Here is a 25,524-nt window from a genome sequence, read left to right on the forward strand (position 1 = left end):
GATCCTGTAAGGATAAATCTCTATTGATGGAATCTTCAAGGAAAGATTTGCAAGAATTCTAAATTTGTGACAGTCTGCAAAAAAAACAGATTGTTCCAGAATCACAGCTGTTCTTATTACAGATTAAACATTTTCTGGGGCGTAGCAACCAGCGGCGTGACTGTTTTGCTTTTACCAGCTTGCAACAGGCTTTTTTTTCCATTAATATAAATAATAATAATCGGTTGTCAGCCCGCTTCTGGCCGTCGGTTACCACAAAGTTTCCGAGCGATACGTACGGATCTTTCCCGTCATCCATTGCCCTTTGTTGCGTAACGTTGAGCTCTGAAGCAAAAGTTTTTTCCCCTCCGATGATCTGACCACATGGGATTTTTTTTCCTGAGATGTGAGTAAAATGGAAGTTTTAATATTTTCCCCCCCATAACTGGTGAGACAGAGGTGGTGATCTGACAGACGGGGGCCCGATCGTCTTCATAAAGCTTTGTGTATTAAATGTGTTCACGGGGTATTCACAGGGAAGTCGAATTACAGAACCAAACCTTCGTGCGATATTAGAATTCCGGCATTTAGCCTTTTAACTGCAAAATAAAGTACAAAGGTCCTTGTGAACCAACCGGTGACATCATCACGGAACGAGGAAGTAATCGGAGTTCTATGTTATACAAAAAGCAGAAAACACAATCATGAACCACGTAATCCTCTCAATATGGAGTTTTTAATCAATGTAGATACTTTTTATTGGACCGATTGTAGGAAAAGATGTCAAATAAGCTTTCAGGGCTTCGGAGGTCTCTTGTTCAGATGGAAAATATTTCTAACGGAAGAAGAGACCTCTGAGGTCCTGGAAACGCACGAGGCTTTCTCTTTGTGACGCTGACTACAGATTCCATCTTGTTTTGGACCAATACCACCCTATCCGTTTTTTTTGTTTTTTTTTATTAAAGCAAAGTTGCGGCTGGAGGGAAATTGAAAATTAATCCGCCTGATAAGCAGAAATATCAGCTTCTCGAGCAGAAAGAAAATTTGTGGTTTTTTGTCCTTTAATTTTATTTTTTTGATTTTTATGTGTAATATGTCATTCATATTAATAAAAATATATATATTGTATTTCTGTGTCTGTGAAAGCAGAAACCTGTATTACCGAGACGTTACGGAGCAGCTGCCGGTACAAACTTTTTTTGTTTGATTTTGGTTGATTTATTTTTTTGATTTTTTTTTTTTTTTTTTTTTTTTTTTATCTTGATGTGCGTATTTCGACCTCAAACACTAAATTATATGTAAAAACCCTGTCCAGGTTTTGTCCGGATTATTATTATTATTGTTGTTTGTTGATTTTTATAGCACCATCATATTCTGCGGCGCTGTACAATTATCACAGCATCTCTCACGGCAACAGATGCTTCTTAAAAAGATTCTGTGACGTTTTAATGTTTAACATTTTTTACTAAAATATGTAAAATTTAAAATCAGATTTTTGTCCATCTGACCCCCCCCCCCCAAAAAAAGAGAAAATATTGTCTTTAGGAAGTTTATTTCAGTGGAGTTTATTCACTAAACGGAGAGTTGTGTTTCAGCTCCTGTTCACATTATGAAGGATCTGTTCTTTTTGCTGCGACTGCTTTTTACAGATTGAGCCTCAGCCGGCCACTTCTCACAAAAGTTTAGATTTTTAAAGAATTGATTTTATTTATTAATAGCACCTACTAAAACGTAAGATCGTTTAACCAGTCCACTACTATCATTAACCCTATAACTCTAAGCTAATTTTAACCCTCTTTCTACCATCTGTTGGTCTCAGATTCCCTATTCAACTTCTTCTACGCGTTTATTTCTTGTTCCTGTGGCAACCGGACTTACGAAAAATGAAAATGCTGGACAAATTCCGCTCGGAGACTGACAGATTTTGGTGAATATAAAGAAAATGTGCCGTAACACTTTCTTCAAAGAAAATTTTACAAGAATTCTTGATTTAGGAAAGTCTGCAAAAAAAAAAAAAAACAGAAAAAAAATATATCCCAGAATTACAGCTGTAATTACCAATTAAACATTTTCTGGGGTCTAGCAACCAGCGACCAAGTCTATTATTTTCCGATACTTCTCGTTTCAGGGTTCTTTTCCTGTTTTCTGGGGGGGGGTTTAGGGGGGGTTAGGAATAATTCGGTTCGGTTGCATGAATGCTGCAAATTACGGCTTGAGAGCTTTGTAAATGACGCTCGCTGCTACTCATACCGGCTTTACGCTGAGAATCACCGTCTGTCACACCTGGAACCAGATATTAGTAATTTCCTCTTTAACTGCTGAGAAAGCAGTTTTGAAATGTCAAGATTTTAACCGCCGTACGGGGCTGCATATTTCTGCAAATACCCGCAGAATGCAAACTATCGCACGTCGACGTCCGTCTTTCCATCATCTCCGCCGTCCAGCAACATCGTTGCCAATTCTTACAAACGCAGATCATCTCAAGCAGGCGAGAGTCTGAAAGGTGAGCTTTTATGTTAATCAGAAATACCAGTTTTCTGCCTTTATGCCTAATTATTCTTTTTATTTCTCATTGAGTTTAACCTACACTTTATCCTTTGTGTTCCAAACCTCCAGTGGCTATGATGTCATAGACAAAGCCTCCTTAACAATCTGTTTTCCTATAAATAGATACAATTTGACGCGTAAGGCTTGATATCTTGGTTCCTTTTATCTCCTTTCTGGCATTTTGATACTATTTATTTCTAAGAATAAAGATTACGTCACTTATAACGATCCTGACTTTGCTACTTCGTTAACGAACCCCCCCCCCCGTACCCAATAATCTATTCACAAATTTACATTTAATTTATTTTTCTATCCAAGAAATGTTTTAAGAAAAAAATCCCCAAATGCAAATAAGATGAATACGTTGTAAGGAGTCGAGACGTAAAGAAGTATAAATGAACATTGTGGGATTGTAGCACGAAAGCCCTGCCTCCTCATTTGCATATTCTGCAGCCACTCCCCCCAAAAAGTTTATGAATGAAATGTCATCGACTGCGATTGTCAGTTCCTCTTCACTAACGAACCTCAGCGACAAGAGAGAGATGCCGGGTATCTACCTGCTATCAACCATCTTGTTGGCCGTCCCGCTCGCCACCTGGGCATCCTGCCCCGGTCACCAATACCCCATACAATTATCCGGGAGAGAGATCTGCTGCGACTACTGCAGTGCGGGTAAGACGGTGATTTTATGGGGAAAAATCATTTTAAAAATATTATTTCAATACATTTTTTTTTAAAAAAGCTTTAAATTTTTTTAAAAAATTCTGTAGCCTCTATGGGAGAAAGAGAGGGATGCCGGAATATTTTCCTTCCTATAAAGGTTTATTTTTTAAATCGAATGGTTTTCGAAGCACTCGATACTTTGTTACCCAGCGTTGGTTCTAAAGATGCGCTCAGAAAACCACCAGCGGAACCTTAAAGGTGACCGAGGAGAAACGGGAGAAAACGTTTCTCAACTAGATTTTTAGGCTTTTATATGAGCTTCTAGGTATTGTGTAAAAATGTTATTTTATTTTTTATGCCCATTTTCAATTTGCAATTGGCATAAAGTGGGGGAGGAGATCCTTTGGGGGTAACACCTTTTAATGTGGTCTCCAGCCATCCCAGCTATCCCATGCATGTTTAAATCCCCTCTACCACTTCTGCTGGGAGGCTGTGCCACCTTTCTACCACTCTCTCATTAAAGTAAAATTTACTTATATTCCATCTCAGTCTCTGATCCTCTAGTGTTAGATTCCGGTCTCTTGTTGTAATTTTTCTCCTCCTTTGAAATAAACTTCCCTCCCGTACTTTGTTAAATCCCTTTACGTATTTAAATGGTTCTCTCCCATCCCCTCTCTCTCTCTCTCTTCTCTCCCCGTCTCTCTCTCCCATCCCTTCTCTCTTTTCTCTCTCATCCCCTGTGGATGATGTCATTTCTAACATAACTTTTATTTTTTCACTAATAATTCGGATTGTTGCAGAGTGGGAATGTATTTATGAATGTTTCTAATCCACTCATTATTTCAAGATTTCTTTTCTATGCATTATTTCGGTTTAACTCTTTAGTTGACTAGAGGAGCGATTCCCCCTTACTTCTGTACGTGCAAATAAAAAGAGAGACGATTCTAAAAAAGTAAATTGGTTCAGCAAAAAATTATTAAAAAAAACAAATACATTACATAATTACGTTACGTAGACACACCGCTAAATTTGAAAACGCAGCCGAGTTTTTCGGGGCTCAAAGAATTAAGAAAGTAAAAGCTCCGCAGATTAATTCATAAAAAGTGCTACTTTTGATCTATACATTCTGCTGACCAAGTTCTATTTTTAGTATGTTAGCGAGCCTAGACCTAAAGTGTATTAAAAACCTTAAATATTGAAAAAAATTCTATTAATAATTAAATATATTATATAAATAATTAAAACTCCGATTCCAATCAGAATTTTATTAAAATGACATCTCGAGCCTTGCTTTATGACTTGGCGTCTGCAGAGTTTTTGGGAAGAGGATGACGTTTCAGGTCATTCTTGCCCCTCCCCCGCCTCCAGGTATTATTGTACGTTGAATACATAGCGATATAAAATATAATATGAAAATAGTAGTGTTTTTGGCGCATCCGCTAAATTCTGCTCCAAATTTTGGGGAAACTCCATTAGAAAAAATGATGGCGGCGAGCGAGAGGATGAAGGAATTTTGTACCTGCGGCAAAAAAAAGCGAAAACGATTTAATCCATCTTAGTAAATGTCATCTCAGCCCACGAGTTCTTACTCCTCGACACGTGAATCATTTTAGCCGTTACCGTCGCCCTGGGAAACGCTCCTGCAGATAAAAACCAAAAAGTTCCACTTCCTGCTTACCAGATTCTGTTTCCATAACGTGAAAAAAACCCGCCGTGATACAAGTGATACAATGTTATCAGAAGTCGCGAAAACCCCTTTTTTTTAAACTTATTTTATGTTTTAAGATTCAGAATCACGCAAGTTTTCTCACCACTTTCTCACATTTTTGGGGTTTTTGCACCTTTTTTAGGGTTTCGCCCATTTTTTAGGTTTTATCAAATTTTTTAGGTTTTTACATTTTTTTTTAGGTTTTCGCACCACTTTTGACAAGCAGGAGATGTATTTGGCTGAACGCAGCTCCTGAAGGCCGGCCGGGGGCAAGGAATGAGGCAAATGGATAGAGGAGGGGGGGCTGTACAGAAAATGGGAGAAAAAATGAACATTTTTTTCATATACTGTAAAGTACATAGGATGGCTGGAGTGTCCCTTTAACATGATGAACAGCTCTTGGAACGAAACGTTTTTACCCCAGTCTCAGGGTATCGGGGTCTCAGGGTCTTAGGGTCTTGGGGTGAATGGACGGATTCTCAGGGTACATCACCGTAAGAATAAAGCATGTGGCTGCGCATATCCAGCCGCCGACCGCCGGCCTTAAAGTGCCAGGTTAAGATATAACTCAGCTGCTTGCGTAAATGATACCGGCGGGGGATTAGTGATGTCATATGCCTGACGCATCATAACTACCAGTTCGTTATAACTATATTCCAGTTAGATAACTCGCCATTTCTAACCTCACAGATATCAGCGACGGCGACTAACAATATATATATATATTTGTCATTTTTTTCATCTCCAGGAGAGTATATTCTCAAGGACTGCACGGAAAAGAACTCAAAGCCCAAGTGTCTTCCTTGTCCTCAGGGGCATTATAACCCCCCCAACACGAGAAACCCATGTCTGCAGTGCTACTACTGTGACGCCGGTAAGCTGGAAGCGATAGATGATATACAGCATGTATCACTTCCCTTCACTTCCACCATTACTGGTATCAGCAAATCTGTTTCCTAAAATATCACGCTGCTGCCAGACAAACACCCCGTATCACACTATCTGTGGTAAGCAATAGAATGACTCAGTCTTAATCACCCACCCAGAATCTCTGATTTTTATCACCAAATAATTCCCCGTTTTCTTGCTTTAATAGCCAAGCTTTTCTTGGGCATCGGTTCTCATGTTCTCAGTTAAAACGATTTGTTGGAAGGACCTCCAGGTTCAAACTCTTCTTCCGTGTATCATTTCACCGCTACGAGCGTTATGAGCTCTTCTGTTCAAAAACAATGCGATGACATACTGTGTTACCCAGTTACTTAGTCACCCAAGTCTGTCTTATTATAGAGAAAGATATTTTCATACTTTCAGATCGATGTTGTTGGGGTGCTGGCTGATCAACTACATACAGCCCTGTATCAGTTATATTACTGTATACAGCGCTGGGGTTATATTACTGTATACAGCGCTGGGGTTATATTACTGTATACAGTGCTGGGGGTTATATTACTGTATACAGCGCTGGGGGTTATATTACTGTATACAGTGCTGGGGGGTTATATTACTGTATACAGTGCTGGGGGTTATATTACTGTATACAGCGCTGGGGTTATATTACTGTATACAGCGCTGGGGTTATATTACTGTATACAGCGCTGGGGGGTTATATTACTGTATACAGCGCTGGGGGGTTATATTACTGTATACAGCGCTGGGGGGTTATATTACTGTATACAGCGCTGGGGGGTTATTACTGTATACAGTGCTGGGGGGTTATATTACTGTATACAGCGCTGGGGAGTTATTACTGTATACAGCGCTGGGGGGTTATATTACTGTATACAGTGCTGGGGGTTATATTACTGTATACAGTGCTGGGGGTTATATTACTGTATACAGCGTGGGGGTTATATTACTGTATACAGCGCTGGGGGTTATATTACTGTATACAGCGCTGGGGGGTTATATTACTGTATACAGTGCTGGGGGTTATATTACTGTATACAGCGCTGGGGGTTATATTACTGTATACAGCGCTGGGGGTTATATTACTGTATACAGCACTGGGGGGTTATATTACTGTATACAGCGCTGGGGGTTATATTACTGTATACAGTGCTGGGGGTTATATTACTGTATACAGCGTGGGGGTTATATTACTGTATACAGCGCTGGGGGTTATATTACTGTATACAGCACTGGGGGTTATATTACTGTATACAGCGCTGGGGTTATATTACTGTATACAGCGCTGGGGGTTATATTACTGTATACAGCGCTGGGGGGTTATATTACTGTATACAGCGCTGGGGGGTTATTACTGTATACAGTGCTGGGGGGTTATATTACTGTATACAGCACTGGGGAGTTATTACTGTATACAGCGCTGGGGGGTTATATTACTGTATACAGTGCTGGGGGTTATATTACTGTATACAGCGTGGGGGTTATATTACTGTATACAGCGCTGGGGGTTATATTACTGTATACAGCACTGGGGGGTTATATTACTGTATACAGCGCTGGGGGTTATATTACTGTATACAGTGCTGGGGGTTATATTACTGTATACAGCGCTGGGGGGGTTATATTACTGTATACAGCGCTGGGGGGGTTATATTACTGTATACAGCGCTGGGGGTTATATTACTGTATACAGCGCTGGGGGTTATATTACTGTATACAGCGCTGGGGGGTTACCATTTGGGGAAATATGGAGGTTGTGGCATTTTCACTAAGTTTAAATCCTGGTTCAAAGTCTCCGTTGGTCGCTGAGCGCAGATCTCCGCTGGCGGATCCAGATGTTTTCGTGATATTTTATCAGAGACTAAACATAGAAAAACTTACAATTAAACATTTTCAAGGACAATAAAATTTGACATGAAAATAAAAAAAAACGACCATGTTCCTCCAAGCGATAACGCCGTCTGTATTTGTCGCGGATGTTCTGCAGGGACGGGGAGCATCGAGGAGAAGCCGTGTGACAAAAGCTCCGGGGTGGTGTGTCGCTGCCCAAAGGGAAGCTCCAAGAAGAACGAGAGGGAGACGGCCTGCCGGTGCGCCAAAGGAAGGCAACTGCTAGCAAAAGGCAAGTTTGGTAAATCTGGCCACCAACAAGCTGGGCAACAAGGTATCCGCCACCATCCGTGTTACATGTCGTATGTCGCTGTCTTTATTACAGAATGCGTGCCGTGCCCACAAGGACATTTCTCCAGCCAAGAGAACAGCGTATGTCAGCCGTGGACCAAGTAAGTGTGACGGGAACCGCGGAACCTTCTGATTATCTTTAAACGGAGGGAGACGCAGTTGCCCCCCCACCTCTGATCTGATTTAACGTTTTTGAACCTCTGTAGCACGCTTGTTTTTCTTAAATTTCTTCAACATTAGGGCATCTGGATTAAAGAGAACCTTCTGAAGCATTTACACGCTGACGGGGTCCATTCTGTGCTCCATTCCTTTTCTGTGTGGTCCATTTTGGTGAATGTCTATTGAGCAAGATTGGTTAATGTGAGCTGTTTTTGGGACCACCCTATTCCTGGGCCATATTGGCTCCCCCCCCCCCCAGTCTAAAGGCTGACAATCCTCCTCTGCATTTATAATTCAGCCAAAAAATATGAAAAAAATAACCCAAAGCTAATGATGAAGGTGTTGAGCCATTTGGTTCACGGTTTCCATCATATAATGGAAACAAAGTTCCTAACTGTATCTTAGAACAATCAATTATAAGAATATAAATATATATAAATAATACATTAATAATAAATCAGGATAATAAAATGGAATTGTTTAATTTTTTAACACAAACTTAACATTATAATTGTATAAAAAAAAAATCTGACAAAAAAATAAAAAGGTAGACAGTTGTGGTTTCGCCCCTCGATTTCCGTGAGACTCCGCCGTTGCACGCATCATTTGCCTTTGAATTTTTTTTCACCCTGTAACAGCTGCAGCGCTCGAGGTGCAGAGATTCAGACGCCGGGGACAGACGTTTCAGATGCGATATGTACTAAACCCACCAGCCACCAATGGACCTCCACGGCCAAGCTCTCTAACCACAGGACCACGGGAACGGCTTCCAGCAGCTCCAAAAGAAACTCTTCCCACGCCAGCGTCCTCAACAAGGAGGACCACACAACCCTCACCAAAAATAATGACGTATCGATTAAGGACAGCAATGTTCCTGGACCATTTATGAATTGGGGTCAGTAAAATCCGCAAGAGGTCCTTGGTCTCCACCGGAGATTCCACCAGATGTTTCTAGATGATCGCTTGTTCCTCCAGTAAAGTTCCTCTAATTTGCCATTTAGAATTCCATGATTAGGATCTCTGGACGGACTGCGGGCGGTCAAAACCTAAAAGGGACAAATGTTTTATAAGACAATTTTGTTTCCATTTCTGTTGATAATGGGGGGGGGGCGACGACTCTTTCTTTAAACCACGACCCCCTCTTTATTTTGTGTAACTGTATTTTATTTTGCCATCACAGGTACCCTGTGGTTAATTCTCGTTGGGCTCCTTCTGCTTTTCGTCTCTGGGGGAATCACCATAATGATGGCCATACGGTTAAAACCCAAAAAGGGGAACAGAAGATTGTATGTTAGTAAGTGTAACGTGACCAATGTAATACAGAGGGCCTTGTGTTAGATGCCGGTGGCTGCTCTAAGCTACAATGTGAACTCGTTCAATAGAATTATTTAAAAGATTTTCAGGGTGTAGTCTATTTATTGCTCCTTCCTCTCATTCTCTCTGTGGTAGAGCATAGAGATACAGGGACCTTCCACTCCCAACCAAGCAACTCTTACCTGCGCCTCTCATTTTTTTCTCTTGAATTCGCTTTGTTGCTTTTTCCCCCCTTTGTTCCCACTCACTCACCCTCTGTACGCTGTAAACCATAGGCTCAGCTTTCTCAGTTGCAACCAATGCGATGCCATACTGCGTTACTCACTTAGTTACCCAAGTCTGTCTTGTCCCTGCGTAACCAGCGGCCTCTAGTGGCTGAAGAATGAATTGCTGCCCTACTGAAGTCTGTCTTATTATAGAGATGCATAAGTGTCTCTTATGGCTCCCTAATGTGCCATATGGAAATCGTTCTCTGTCCAACATACACATTAACAACTCTGCAAGAGTTATAGATACGGAACTGTAAGAGGAGATGGTTAAACTCCAGTTTTTCCCAGATTGTAGATTTTAATGGGTTAACTCTATCACGCTTGCTTCTAAGACTTTTTCTTCTCTCCTCTTTATTAATTCAGGAAGGTGCAGACTCCCTGTACAGGAAGAAAGCTCCAGCTCCGATTCCAGCCTTGCCAAGCAGTGCTCGGTGTGATTGGGAATCTTGCGCATGGATATAATCACTGGTATCCAGTGAGCCTTTATGGACTAAGCAACGCAAAGATCAAGATGACCACTTTGTGACATGTTCTCCCGGAGTCATCGTTGACACATCGACATGTTGCAAGCGGTTTCTTTTCTATGATGTTTGCAGCTTCCTTAGCATTTTCTTCTAATGTGCCGATTGGTGCAAAAGACTTCAAATCGATCAAATTAAAGGGCATTATACACTTATTGGGGGCGGGGCAGCAAGGAAGGGGCTTCAGACAGTGCTGTCCTGGATCTGGCCTAGGGCAACACCAAAGATAAATATGTCACTGACTCCACGCGTATGATTTTCTTGCCTTCTTGGGAATTGCCCAAAATTTCTCTTTTTTGTCTGGTTTTTGATGAGAACTTAAAAAATATTGTAGATATATAAATATATAAGTAGATACTGAATAACTTCCTAGTACACGTAACACGTTTATTACATGTAAAAGGTGCCTGTGTAGATTAGTAAATGCCGTCTCTGTCACCAAGACAACCCCAACAACTGCCTGTATGATGTCATGTGTGACAGATTGACATTAAATCACCAGAATGTGGATGCAGAAATATAACTTTTTTTTTATATAACTGCCAGCATTTCAAATTACCAAAAAAGGGCACTTTTGTAAAAGGGGTGTCATCAGGGGGTGTGGTTAGGGGAGAGCGTGCAGGGGGAGGGGCTTTACATGACTTTTTATGTGATGTTGTGACCTTTATATTGCTATTTATGCAATAAAAAGTATTAGAAAAATAATGTATCTTATTTTATTTTGCTCTCTGGAATTTTTGATCACTAATGAAAATGTACGAGCTTTGTGTCAGAGCTCCTTCAACAAGAAAAATGGATATTATTATGTATTGATTTATATGGTGCCATCATATTCCGCAGCCTTTTGCAACACAAAATAGAATAGCTGTCTGGACCTCTGAGGTCGTTCATTACATTTCATGAAGAAACCTCTAAGGTCTCCAAAGCTTATGTAACGACATATTTTCTCGAGATGGTCCAAAAACGGGCAAGAACGTTACCAAAATAAATAATACAAAACACTAATATAACATCATGTTAAAAAAAATAATGTATTTGTGAAATGTATGATGTATCATCTAATAACATAAATATAGCAGGAGATGTCTGATAAACAGCAATAAATTAATAATAAGCTCTAAAGAGATTTTAGTTGAAATAATTGTCATCATTGTAGGGAATACTATTATGGAGGATTTGGGTGAGACACAAAAGCTGCCGAAACCCGGGATCGAACCAGGGACCTTTAGATCTTCAGTCTAACGCTCTCCCAACTGAGCTATTTCGGCAGTGATAGGAAAGTCACGCTGTAAGGATGTTGTCAATTATGTGACACTTATTGTTAGTAATGCTTTCAGTATATTATCTGATAGTTCGAAGCTTTTTTATCTTATAAGGTTTGTCAAATAAATGAAAAAAAATAAATTCATCACACCCCAGATGGGACTCGAACCCACAATCCCTGGCTTAGGAGGCCAGTGCCTTATCCATTAGGCCACTGGGGCACACATTAAAGTGTACTTCTCATCCGTGTTTCCATACCATATATGATGCTAATGATTCTATATTGTATTTCCTTTTACAGTGAATTAAAATGCAAACCCTGCCTCCTGAATACAATTAAAACAATATTCTGCTTCGGTTGGATTAGTGTGTAACATCTCGTGAGGTCATTTGTTTAGCGGAAATAAGATAATTATTATAACCTGATTGGTTACTGATAATTACGATTTCAGAATGAATCACACAAGAGACGCTGATGCAGAATTATTCATTCTACGACAGCCGAACACCACTGGTAGCGTGGCCGAGCGGTCTAAGGCGCTGGATTTAGGCTCCAGTCTCCCTGGAGGCGTGGGTTCGAATCCCACCGCTGCCATTATGCAAACTGCTGCTTTTGCAATTACATCCTATTTCCCATAGATGGCGCTGTCCCCACACCAGCCAACCACTAGCTTAGTAAATAATTGTCATAGTGTAATTATGAAATAAAACGCATGTTATGAGCTCCAAATTAAATCGTAGAAATTAATTAAACTATGAACAGCTAAGCACTTCTGTTCTCTCCATTTCCACCCAAAAAGCTGATTTTGACTATTACCAGCCCAGGCAGTGGCGCAACCTTGTATTGCTCATAAACATGACATTATATTTTATATTTCTTGAAAATTGATGTATAATTACCTTGCCTTCTTGCTCTCGTGCCTACCTCAAGGAGGGTATTTTTCACATGCACGCAGGGCATCCTGTGTTCATTGCTTAAACATGATGTCATATCCTGGCACTTCACAACAGAAAATACCCCCCCAAGTGTCAAAACAGGACATGTTTTTTTTCCTTATTTTCCATGTCGGGCCAACATTAGGCGACCTGTCTCCAGTTGCACCCCTTCTGGAACCAGTTTCACCACCTGACACCTCCTAAACATACTGGGTGTAAATGTATTAAAAACCAAGGGCTTAGGTACGTCTCATGGAAACGCTATGCTTTGCGGTAGTGAGTTCATTGAACAACAAATTCAATAATAATAATAACAATAAGCCAAGTAAATAAATGTTATATCAGAATAACTGCTGGGCTCTGAGTGGTGATTGGGCGGCGGACATCTTATTAGATTCTAGCCTCGGTAAGAACAGGGGCATCACTAGACCGAGAGGGCATTTAAAAATGGGAGGCTTTATGGGAACAGTTTGTGTCGGTGCAAAGTCAGTGCTCAGGGAAAGATGGATGATGTGATTTGGAAAACATGACTTAACATAGATAGAAGTTCTGGATCCCACATCAACATATTTACTAAGAAATCCCTGATCGGCTATATCCGGAATATTGAAGTGATCCTCATCACACCCAACTGCCGAAATAGCTCAGTTGGGAGAGCGTTAGACTGAAGATCTAAAGGTCCCTGGTTCGATCCCGGGTTTCGGCAAATGTTTTTTACTTTCATTTTTTCACAGCATATAAGACAATATTTCTTTGTAAATAAAGAATAACATAGGAGATACTACATTTTTATCAACAGGCAAAGTATGCCTAAATTTAAAGGAATTACCTAGAAATTTTAAGATCTGAAAAGTTGGTAAGTTGCCATCTAAATTAGAATAATACAGGTATTTATTTCTTTTTTTTTCTTTCTCTTATTCTTTTTCTTTCTTTGATTCTTTTTCTTTCTTTCTTTCTTTCTTTCTTTCTTTCTGTTTTAAAGGCTATATAAAGCTGTATACTATTTACACACAAATACTGCCACCTGCTGGCAAGATTGCAAGTTTGCAACAACAGGGATCAAAAGATTATTTTGATTATTGAAACTGTTATTGAAGGAATAGTTGAAAGTTGAAATGTGTTCTGTTTGTTGTAAACACTGACTTGCTTTCATATTACCTGATTTGTCAGTGTTGCATGTATTAGGGTGGGTACTCCTCCAGGACAATATGGCTGAAAAAATACATGTTTCACAGCATTCCACACCTGACACATTTCACAACAATTGTAACCCTTTGAGTCCACTTCTTCACTCACCATAATAATCGTTACATGCGCCTATCCATTTGGACTGAACGCACATACTATAATTATTTAGAATTTTTGAACATTAAAGCAGATATGGCAGTTTTCCCAAATCCAAGCTGCCTGTAAAGAAAGGCTTACCCCTAGGTTAGTTACTGTGTGTTAGTGTGTGAAAGTTCAGTGTGAGTTAGAGTGTGAGTATGTGTATGGTGTTAGAGTGTGTGTAAGTAGTGTTAGAGTGAGTATGTGTGGTAGAGTGAGTGCGTATAAATGTATGGTGTTAAGGTCAATATGGTTGTCACAACCCTGGGTTAATAAGAGCCATTGTCATAATCACTGGTTGTGATTCCTATGAATGGACTTTAACCCTTCGTATCTCGGACACCATCGACTGCACCATTTCACCCTTTTCACGCTATTAACCCACGCTAGTGTATGAGGTTAGAGTGTGTGTACTAGTGTATGGCATTAGAGTGAGTATTGGATCCACTTTCCCTAGTGAGTAATTTAACCCCTTAAAGACAATGGGCGGTCCCTAAACCCATTGAAAACAATGCATTTTGAGCCTGTACATGTACAGGCTTTGTCATTAAGGGGTTAAGCAGGAATATGGCCCAGAATATGAATTAACCGCGTCCACCACAAAAATCAAATTTGGTTTAGCAACTTAATGAGTCAACTTAATATTCATCTGATTTGCATGCATTAGCGCGTGTGATCAGTCTATTACGTGATGGTGACGATCCTTCTTCTCAAATCTCCTGTGATGAGGAAGAATCCACCTTTATTGAGAAAGAAAGAAAAAGAAAAGCAAAAGATTAATTCCCAAGATTCCCAAGAGTCGTTTCACAGTTAAGGGGACAGTCCGGTGTCCCAGGCAGCCCTTTAAACAAGGAATGCTGAGAAATAAAAAGGACCTTCCGGTGGAAGCTGCAGCTTCACATCTCTTCCATGGACCAATGATCTGGCCCACTAATTGGATGGAAGCAGCCAATACGTTGCAAGAAAGCCTCCCATTGAATTTAAGGGGGGGCACTTAAAGCCCTAGACAAGAAACTGAATAATCCTAGATAATGCTAGTTTTGACACAAATCTCAGCTTCCCTTAAGTAAAAGAAGCTCTAGTTAAATTGAATCTAGTAATTAGGCATAAAGCTGACACTCTGACAGTTTCCAGTTAAGCTTTTAGAATGTTAATTGGTTTCACGTGCGGACCCGGTCGCTAGCGATGGAAAGATTTATAATAAAAGAGAACGTGTGGACGCAAATTTGGTTCATGGGAAAGATCTTCACTCAACAACCCACGGTGTCTGTAATCACCGCCGCTGGTTTTGGCATTTCTTATGTATTTTTCCCCCAACATGAAGCACAAAGAAAGAACATTTTAATGAGTTTGAGTGGGAATTCTCTCCAAGAACTTTGGGTCACACCTAGATAGAGCTGCCAAACCTTACTGAAACATCTGTATATCCATCTATCCGACACTTACTCTATAATTAATGATTACAGAAATACCCAGCCCATATGACCCAATACAATACATCAATTGTGCTGTTATGATAGTGAATACTCCCAATTGTATATTAACAAACAAACACTAAAAAAAACTGGGGCAAACTATCACCTTAATTACTGATATGTTGAATTATAGGAGCGTTTCTTAACCCGATGTGCCGGAGGGAAAGCAGCTCAATCAGCTGGGCATTGGGTTCCTGCACTGGCCGACCCGATCCTGCATCCAGGTGGGTAACGCCTGCAGTTAGCGGCACAGAGAGTGTAGAGATCATTTCTCGCGCTCTATCCCTGCACGCTGTCTGATCCAGCATGCAGGAAGAAACATCCCATCCATTCCTTGCATGCTGGATCAGTCTGCAAGGAGGGAGAGAGAGACAGGTAAACTGCTGAGGACAAAGAAGGCACAGGAAAGCTGTTTGGGGGCTAAGAGGGCTCATGCAAGCTGTTTGGGGGCTAGGATGGCACAGACAGGCTGTTTGGGAACAAATATGGCTCAGACAAGCTGGAGACAAAGGTGGCACAGACAAGATAACAAAGACCAACTGCTTGAGGACAAAGTTGGCACTGACAAACTGTTTGGTGGCAAACCTGGCACTCTGGGACATGTTGGTGAAGTCGAAGGGGGCCTGGGGGAATTTTCGCACCAGGGCATTATGGTTCTAGCTACGCTGCCTGTCAATGCCCCTGGCTATATGTGAATCCATTGAACATGGACTTTTCTAATGAATCAGAAAATGTAATTTCTGTCTCTCTTTCCTCCTCCTCCCCTACTTTTCTCTACAGATAGCAGGAAGCATATATAGTAGTCACGTAAGCTTGCAATCTGATGCAATTCAGTTAGTTAATAAACCGTCATCTTCAGGAAACGTCTTTCCATGGCTAACACGATGAATTCTATTCCTGTTCATGCTTTCAAAGGAGACAAACTGGGGGAGCAGAAACACGAGGCAGAGATCTCATTTTCTGACTCCAATCCAAAAATTACCACCGTTTTGCTTGTGGTAAGATGCATTACAGCCCATGTAACATGGTTGGTATTTACACCATATCTGGATCCTTTCCATGCTCATATGATGGGACCCTTATGCTTTACAGCCTTCTTTTGATGGCTTTGTCCTGTACCTCATATATGATCTGCTGCGTTAAAGGGACATCCCAGCCATCATATGCACAGAACGCCTTTTATACCCTCCCGCGCAGGCATAGCCCCGGGCTATGATGTCATCTTACCACAGAGGACGTGCTTCCCGAAGAAGAGACTTCCTACTTGTCTCCGCTTTTATAGGCTGTCATTAAACGGAGCGTATCTGACAATTCCGGGAAGACGAGTCCATCAAACACGTTCTTTGGGAAAATGCTCCTCGCTGCTCGCGGGACCAGAAACCTCTGGCGGGGCAAAAGACATCATTTTGCAACATTGATTTGTAACTCGTTTTATGCTATTATGAAACTGCCGAGCACCCCAAAGCCTGTAAAACCTGTTTTCTTTATTAAATTCTGGTAAGTGTTTCACCATTTCCCCAAAAGGTTTGTCGCAAATAGAGTCACAAAGTAACTGGGTGTAGCGTCGGACGGATCACGCAGACGGCAATTATAAGTCTCGCCCTTCAGTTTCAAAGCATTTGGAAATAGGAAATTTGCATTCGGGTTCGATGGATTCCTGACGAGAAGCCGCATATAAACTTACAGATCGATAAGTATTAACCCTTTAATAGTCCCTCACTGAGATTCTACTGTAGTCGCCAAAGGCGGAAGCCAAATGGTTCTAATAACCAGAGATTTATCGACCCTCGGCGCTCCCCTAGTCCTAACCCAGGGCAGATCACCTTGCCGCCCCCTCCGCGCCAAGGTCCGTTACTTTAGTATATGATGTCATATCCTGGCGGCCACCTTCTAAACGAAGCGTGGTGGGGGAGGACTGTGCTGACTCGGCACAGCCCGCCATAGTGAACTCCCTTTTAAGCAGCCCCCTGAGTATTAATGTTGTAGGCCACTCGAGGGTCCCTCTTTTGACGGAGGGGCTGCTGCCTCCCATATCACTGCTAGTAATGGTCCTACCTTATTAGGAGGTGTTCTGAATTCTATCAACTGTTGTCAAGCAGGCAGGGATTAAACCGGCCACATTAACCTTCCGGCGCCCTGCGCAGACCCAAGATAACTCCCAAAGGAGCCGTAACTTTTCTATTTCGCCTGAGTAAACTTCCTCCTTATGTTTCCACATCGCTGGAAATTCCACCAACCTCTTTATGCAGATCCCAGGAGGAATGGCTGTCCTCATTCGCACGGATTAAGAGGTTCCCGAGCTGTGTAGACCATGTTTACATATTATGAGTGTTAACCGATAGCCCGATCACCCTGCCAGGCTAGATAGCCGGTGGACGAGTTGGGCCGACCGGTTCTTAGTTGTCATCAAACTCTTCATTTTAAGGGGTTCTGTAGATTTGCTGCCCCGGGGATGTTAATTATACATTACGTGCAGAACATGCTGTGGGAATGATGCTCACATTGACTCCAACCCCAGAGCTACTACACATTATGTACGTCGTTGGACTGATAAGACCAAGAACGTCTCATACCATATGGCCATGGAAGACCACAGACAATGGTCATGATGACGTTCAACCTTGGGCTTTACACCAAGGACAGAGTTGGCGGATAATGACCCCAACATTGACCTTTACTCTATTCTCTACAAGCTCTCCTAGACCAACTTTGGAGGATTAACTCGTAAAGTAGGGCATCATCGAGCCCGTTGGGAATTGCATTTCTTGATGTTGCTCAATCTGGAGAAGTCACCGGTAAATCAGCTTCTGCGAGTTTTGTGCAACTAATTTTTTAGGCTGAATGTGCCAAACCCTTCGATTTGCATGAAGGCTGAGTTGCTCAGAGTTGTAGGCTGGCTAAAACTATCAGGCATGATCACCCCGTGCTGATCCTCCTCGTCACAAGAACTAACAGTCCTTCCCTCCGTGTTCAGAATTCCGTTACAATCAGGGCCTGACTGGCCATCTGGTACTTGAGGCAAATGCCCAGCTGGCCACTGGCCAACATTGCCACATGCCAGTGGCTGAATATGGCCGACCGTTTGGCCCGTCAGAGAAACGGAAAAAGTGAAAAAGAGCCGTTCCAGAGGCAAATTAATAAGTGCTGCCGACTTAAAGATGGAGGGGAAGAACTTGGCTTGACGGCCACTAGAAAGGACAACAGATAAATACCCCACTGCTTCTATTTGTGATAAAATATATTATGGATGCCATTTTATTAAGATTTCCTTGTAAATAGGGGTTGGGGAATTCACATGCTTTAGAGGAACGTATCTCAAAATTTCAAATTGCTACACTTTTCAAATAAAGTACATGCCCCACATTAATTTAGAAGCCACAACTAATAAACCCACAGCCATATTCCAGGTTTTACTAAATAGCATAAAAATATGAGAATTTCTTTACTGCTAAATAACTAAAAAAAAAAAGTTTTAAAGTGGACTTTTTTTCGAACAGTTGCATTGTCACCGCTATAACCGGGTACGAGGTCAGAAATGGGAACAAAGGACTGACACGCAATTCATGATCTCGATCTAATGCGATTAACCTAATTAACGTATTTATGCTTTCGCAGCAAGGGGCTATATTGTGTTATATCACAATACCACACACAAATAAACACATTTGTCCGTCCCGGACTGCGGCCAGTTGGTTTAATTTGCCCCGCAGCTTCAAAATAGACGAAATTAATTCATGACCAACAGTTTGTTGTTTTTGTTTGGCAATCAGTCTAATTGGAGAAATTTACATTAATCGAGGAGATTGGCAGATTTATGTCTCACAATGACGGAGCCAGAATTATCTAATCAGTTTCGTAGCCTTCATGTCTCGCTGATGACCTTAAAGTGCCAGGGCCGGCTAGTTTTCCCCAGTCCTCCTCTGCATGTATATCTTTTTTGCCCCTTTCCAAGTAATTATATTAATTCACCCTTTAACACTGTATCCAAATAAAATGATATATGTAGCCGGGTAGGTAGTTTTGACCCTTTTTAGGTGGAATGTAAGGAGGTTTTACTTTACTGAGAGGGTGGTAGATAAGTGGAACAGCGTCCAGGCAGAAGTGGTAGAGGCTAATACAGCGAGGGGATTTAAACGTGCATGGGGTAGGCATACGGCTCCTGAATCTAAGACTAATGACCGATTAAGGTTTGAGTCTTTGCAGCAGGAGAAATGGGCGACTAGACGGGGGCCGAATGGGGCCGATCTGCAGGCAAATTGTATGTTTCTGTGTTTCTATTGTCTAGTAAATTAGGCATACACACAGATACTGGCTGCGGTTATAATTCCATTGTCTGGGACATTATTTCCATGCACCCCGGTGGTTAATTTGATGAGATTAACTATTTTATCGCACTACAATTCATGGTTTAGTGAATAAACTTAATATTATTAGAATATGAACTCCATCGGGAGCCGGTAGGTGTGATGCCCCACATAGCACCACCTGCTGGTCAGAAACTGTAACTGCCTCTCTTTTCCTCTAATCCAATCATGACTGTAAAGGGCAAACTTTGCCTTTGGGTCAATGAGATCTTGTAATTCTCTGTCTACATTGTTAACCGGCAGATAATGACATCTCTTTAAATTAACATATTTTCTTTGGTATACAATGAACTAAATGGCACGCCTTTGTGTTCCTGAGGTGCTTTTGTTAGGTAATACTGTACAAGCCCTTCCCATTCTTGTGACAGGTAAGATATAAATACCTAGGACATGAAAAGGATGCACATAGGACGAGGACCTGGCCTTCGGAGTCATGGACACCTTCAGTAAGCAATTTTATTCATTTATATTTATACTTTTTTTTTTTTGTTAACTAGGTCATGCACATCTTTATGTGGTTTTATTGTTTTTTTTCAATTTAGATTTCATTGTGTTTATTATTAATATTGTTATTATTATTGTTATTATTGTTTTTATTAACTTGGTCTTGGACACCATCATTAGGTATTTTTTTATTTTGTATTTATATGTTATTGGTATTGTGAACTTGGTCATGGACACTTTTATTAAGTATTTTTATATTGTTATATAATTATTGCCAGAAGCTTTTCTTGCAAAACTGCAACTTTCTTGCAGAGAGACGTCATATGTTATTAGTCCTTGAATTTCTAGTTATTTCCGCTATGTTTGTCCTTAGCTGGTCTTAGACTTACCAGCAAGTAGAAGCCGGTAGATCAGACCCATAAAGTACATCAAACGTTTGGGGTCACTTTCCTTGTTTACGAAAGAAACTCACTTTTTTTTCCATTAAAATGACATGAAATGGATCAGAGATCCAGCGCAGACGGGGTTAATGCTGTAAATGACTATTGTAGCTGGAAGCGACTGATTTTTAATGGAATCTCTTCATAGGCGTACAGAGGCCCTTTATCACTCCCATCACTCCTATGTTCCAATGGCCCTTTATCACTCCCATCACTTCTGTGTTCCAATGGCTCTTTATCACTCCCATCACTCCTGTGCTCCAATGGCACTTTATCACTCCCATCACTCCTGTGTTCCAATGGCCCTTTATCACTCCCATCACTCCTGTGTTCCAATAAACATTCTAGACTTCTCTGAGTCATGGACACATTGAAGGTAGTGGATGAGTAGAACAGCCTTTCAACAGAAATGGTAGCGGTAAATACATTAAGGTCACTACTTAAACGTATGTGCCACCGGATCCTGTTTGTGTATAAAATGTACTCACGGTTTTGTGTTCCTTTGGCAGGATATCTCTCGCTCATCCTTTTAGCCGCGATATGCCAAGTAAAAGGGGATTTAAGTGAACTGGGGGAATGTTTTGAAGACCCTGAGTATGAAGAGTTATTTAATATTGCCAAGTATGGCCTCCCCAGGAGCAAGACGGTTCGCCATAAGAAAAGCATTATTATCGTCGGCGCAGGAATGGCCGGGCTGAGCGCGGCGAAAGCGTTACAGGACGCCGGTCACACGGTAAGTGCTGCGGGGTCAGTCCCACCGCCTGCCTGTCCTGATACATTTATAAGGAGTCATGTTCTTTGCATCAGAAGCTGCTTAGAAATAAGAAAATTATAGTTTCCTAAATAATTATTAAAAAAATAAATGCATAAAAACAGAAGAATCCAAATCCAAAGAAATGGCCCCGTTTTTCAAGACCCAGTTACTCTGCGTTCTTTGCGGTTTCGCTCTGAGAAGACGAGCGAGGTTCGCTTTGCTTTGTTTAAAAAAAAAATTTTTATGAAAAAATCCCTATTTTAAACGGGAAAATGAAGGGATTAGGAGGTTGTCCCGCGAGTCCTCTGCTCACCGTAAACCACGCTCTCTTTACTTAGGTGACCGTGTTGGAGGCCAGTAACCGCATCGGAGGTCGGGTGGAGACATACAGAGATCCAGAAGGATGGTACGCCGAACTGGGACCCATGCGTCTGCCCATCCCACACAGGTACCAGTATAAACCATTTGGTTGCCCATCTCTTTTTACAACTCCTTTCCATCCCTTTCTCCAGCTGGTCCAAGAGGAGATATCTACGGGCTTTATGGTGGACATTTGACCCCAAAGTCCCATGGTCTTCCATAAGAATTGCTGTGGACCCTGGTGCCCCTGTCACCTCTTTCTCTACCCCTGATTCCGACCGCTTTCCAACGTATCCATTCTTATTTAAGCCGAAGTCCCTCTTTCATCCAATTCTTCGTTGGTTATTCTATTCATTAAATGCTTCCTCTTACAGGATTGTGCGGGAATACATTCAGCAACTTGGACTAAAACTCAATCCCTTTATTACGTCGGACGTGGACAACCTGTATTTGTTTAACAACATAAGGAGGACCCAGAAGCAAGTCATGGACAGGCCGAACGAGTTTCAGTTTGATCTCACGCCCGCAGAAGAACAAAAATCTGTTGCCGCGTTGTATGCAGAATCAGTAGAAAGGGTGAGTGACATCATACCTTAATTCACTAAAAATGCCCCCCAAAAAAATCTTTAAACTTTTGGGAACCCTTGGGCTGAAAAGCAAGTTGGGCTTCATGGGACGCAAATCCGTATTTTGGCAAAAAGTTGAAATATCGCTAAAGAGTAATGTTGGGGCAGACGTCCGTGGCCAATATTACCTTATATGGAGCTGCTGGCCGGCTGAGTATACGGGATTCTAATTACTGCAATTACTTTGCATGCCGTGAGAAAGTAGGTCTTTATTATACAATCCTTGCGCAACATCGCGTTTGCGCAATAGCATCACACCCAACGTTTCAAATTGCCAATCGATACTTTTGTTTTTGGGGGGTGTGGTTAGGGGTGGGGCTTCACAGATGCTCTAAATAAGGATTTATGACCCATTGTCTAATGACTGATTGATACTTTTACTGGTTAAAGTACTTAAAGTATTCAGATGAAGAATAATTGGGTTTATTTACCCCGTTTAATTTATAAACCCATTTTCGGCTGTTTCTATACACATTATTGGGGCTTTTAGGGCTGTAGAACCCTGCGATCCCCTCATACCCAGCAAGCATTCTGCGCTCCTAGAAAAGAGAGGGGCATCAGGGGAGGAAAGAGGGGCTTCAGGGTTTGGGGATTCTTGTGGAAAATTAGCCATGCCCAGGCCCGGACTAGCCATCTGATACACCGGGCTACGTGAGCACAAAAACGTTAAGTTTGGGCGGTCGTATGCAGCCAACAGCCGCGCTCTCGCCATGAGACAGCCGCCGGCCTTAAAGTGCCAGCACTGCCTCATTTTCCCCAGTCCGACCCTGACCATGCCATAAAAATACACGACATTAACACAATCACCCTGAATAGTCGTACATTTAGTCTCCTTGCCCAAGTATCTAATAACGCCTATTTTTCAATCACTCAGCTTCTCAATCAGATGAATGGAAAAGATTGCTCTGAAATACTGGACAGATTTGATGAAACTTCCAAACAGGTAACGTACCTACATGAGTGCGACGTATGGGATTTATATGCTGGGAAATTCTATGGTTCTGTTAATATTTTAGATTAATGGTAACTTTGACTCTGATTTGATGCATTTTTTTTGTAAAACAGGGATTTCTGGTCGAAGAAGGAAGTCTAAGCAGGGGCGCAATCCAAATGCTGGGAAATTACATGAATATGAACGGTCAATACTACGTCTCATTCATCGAATCGATTATGGGAGAAATAATTTTCAACAACAGCAGGTAGAGTAAAGAACAGGACGTCGATGGAATGGAAATGATCTATGAATTGAAATTGAAATGATCTCAATGCTTCCGCGTGTTTAGTAGTCATTACCATATCTACCTGACGGCTTCCTCTTTATAAAGATAAGAGAGCCGAGATGGACTGGAAAGTACTGAATACAGTTGGGTGCTTCCATAGACCTGAGCTAGAATGTCACCCACCAGGACATAGACTCATTCTGCCCGTCTAGTCGCCCGTTTCTCCTGCTGTAAAGACTCAAACCTTAATCAGTCGTTGGTCTCGTCTTAGATTCAGGAGCCGTATGTCTATCCCGCGCATGTTTAATACCCTCACTGTATTAGCCTCGCTGTGTTACTGGAAAGCATTGCACATTCCAAGCCGCCATTATAGAAGGACAGCGAGGTCGGAGAAAGGACTTGAGGGGCTTGTTGCCAAAAGATCAACAACTTTGAGTTATGATGTTTTCATCAGTTGAGTTTTTTTCTTAATATGTCATTTTCCTACGCAGATTCGATGAAATCACCGGCGGTTTCGATCAGCTGCCCTTGGAGCTGTACCGCCGCCTTGGCCAAAACGTCGTGCATCTGAACGCCACGGTGGAGAGAATCACGCAAAGGCAGAAAACGGTCATCGCCCAGTATCGCAAAAACAATTCCTCCTTCCTCACAAGCTTAGCCGCTGACTATGTGATCGTCACCGCCACGGCAAAAGCCGCAAGACGGATCAATTTCACCCCACCTCTCAGTCACAGCAAGAACGACGCTATGAGCTTCGTCCACTACGTCAGCGCCACAAAAATCTTACTCGTTTGCAACGAGCGATTTTGGGAGCGGGATGAAATAGTCGGTGGAAGGTCCTCCACTGACCGTCCTGCACGATACGTCTTTTACCCAAGTCACAACTTCACCGGTGGAAAAGACGTCCTGCTGGCTTCCTATACTTTAGCAGACGATTCCATGTTCTTTGCGTCTCTCAGTGATGAAGAATGTTTCAAGGAGATGCTTGAAGACTTGGAGGCTCTCCACAAAATACCTAAAGAAGAAATCAGAAAAATGTGTCCAAGGGTCCTGGTCAAGAAATGGAGTCTGGACCCTTATTCCATGGGTGGCTTTGCCTACTTCACTCCTTACCAGTTTGGTGACCTTTATGACGCATTATCAAAGCCCGAGGGTAGAATATATTTTGCGGGGGAATATGCATCCGTTCCTCATGGCTGGATAGACACATCTATGAAAAGTGGCTTGAAAGCCGCTAGGGAAATCCACAAAGATGCTAATATGTTGTTCCATGGGTAAATTCTGAAGAATATGATGAGGTATCTTGGTATTCAAGTCATTTTTATGCAAAGTAGCCCTGCAATTATAACCCCCTCTTAAGATCAGTCTAATCAGGGCCGGGCTGGGGGTAACAAGACACTTTAAGGCCAGCGGCCACCAAATTACGTAAGCGCAACTGTCCGCTGGATATGACAGGCCACACGGTATGCTCATGTACCGTGCAGCCAGCCATATCCAGCCAATGGCCACCCAATCTGCTGCTGGAGCGGCAGGTCGGGGGCATATGGAGAGCTGCAGGGCAGTAGCCCACTGGGTATTTGCCCTTTGTGCCAGATGGCCAACATACCTGGGAACTTTTTAAGTGAGCTGACCCTATATTAACCCTCTAATAGCCTATTGGGAAGATTGTGTGGCCCTAGTAAAGGTCCTCATGGAAACCTTGACTTGTCATTATTTAAAGAGACACTTGATTCACCTGCAATGAAGCAGGAATATCAACCATAACGTACTGGGAGTCTTATATAGGATCACAGCGGGGTGGAATAGGAAAAAGTCAGCTATTGTCTGTATGACCCTGAGAATCTGCCTCTTCACCCTGAGATTGGGGCAAAAACCCTCAGAGTTTCCAGGTATGATGGTCGGTCCAAGCCTGCCTCTAATGCTCTGTTACTCATAAAAGACTACTTCAGTGTACATTGCCCTATCACATGTAACATGGTTGACATAGATATCCCAATAAAATGGTAAATCAGTCAACACATTTTAGATACATTTATAGTTCTCCTTCAAATTTTATCCAATGAAAAGTC

The 25,524-nt window shown here is 41.8% G+C and overlaps 1 protein-coding gene and 4 non-coding genes across 5 annotated transcripts; 3 read left to right on the forward strand and 2 right to left on the reverse strand.

The window, feature by feature from the left end:
- The first annotated feature begins 3,008 nt into the window (after window positions 1-3,008).
- LOC149286871 (L-amino-acid oxidase-like) lies at window positions 3,009-24,733 on the forward strand. The gene is made up of 9 exons (XM_089493682.1): window positions 3,009-3,198; window positions 7,791-8,085; window positions 8,782-9,038; window positions 21,005-21,228; window positions 21,588-21,697; window positions 21,984-22,185; window positions 23,110-23,178; window positions 23,301-23,434; window positions 23,947-24,733. Exons 1-9 carry the CDS (start codon window positions 3,009-3,011, stop codon window positions 24,731-24,733), a joined length of 2,268 nt encoding a protein of 755 aa, XP_089349808.1.
- Window positions 11,443-11,515, reverse strand: TRNAF-GAA (transfer RNA phenylalanine (anticodon GAA)). The gene has a single exon. It is a non-coding gene; the product is annotated as a tRNA-Phe (tRNA).
- TRNAR-CCU (transfer RNA arginine (anticodon CCU)) lies at window positions 11,659-11,731 on the reverse strand. The gene has a single exon. It is a non-coding gene; the product is annotated as a tRNA-Arg (tRNA).
- Window positions 12,024-12,105, forward strand: TRNAL-UAG (transfer RNA leucine (anticodon UAG)). Its single transcript has one exon. It is a non-coding gene; the product is annotated as a tRNA-Leu (tRNA).
- On the forward strand, window positions 13,080-13,152 carry TRNAF-GAA (transfer RNA phenylalanine (anticodon GAA)). Its single transcript has one exon. It is a non-coding gene; the product is annotated as a tRNA-Phe (tRNA).
- Window positions 24,734-25,524: the final 791 nt, after the last annotated feature.

The sequence above is a fragment of the Sceloporus occidentalis genome, unplaced genomic scaffold, assembly GCF_023333645.1.
Source record: "Sceloporus occidentalis isolate IW3139 unplaced genomic scaffold, rSceOcc1.0.p SCAF_66, whole genome shotgun sequence".
NCBI classification, from domain to species: Eukaryota; Metazoa; Chordata; class Lepidosauria; order Squamata; family Phrynosomatidae; genus Sceloporus; species Sceloporus occidentalis.

Bases quoted from the DNA above. Each gene is read 5' to 3' on its own strand.
- LOC149286871 (XM_089493682.1), top strand. From the start codon at position 3,009: ATGTCATCGACTGCGATTGTCAGTTCCTCTTCACTAACGAACCTCAGC. The intron at 23,179-23,300 runs GTAACGTACCTA...TTTGTAAAACAG, and splicing joins TTGATGAAACTTCCAAACAG to GGATTTCTGGTCGAAGAAGG. The intron at 23,435-23,946 runs GTAGAGTAAAGA...TTTCCTACGCAG, and splicing joins ATAATTTTCAACAACAGCAG to ATTCGATGAAATCACCGGCG.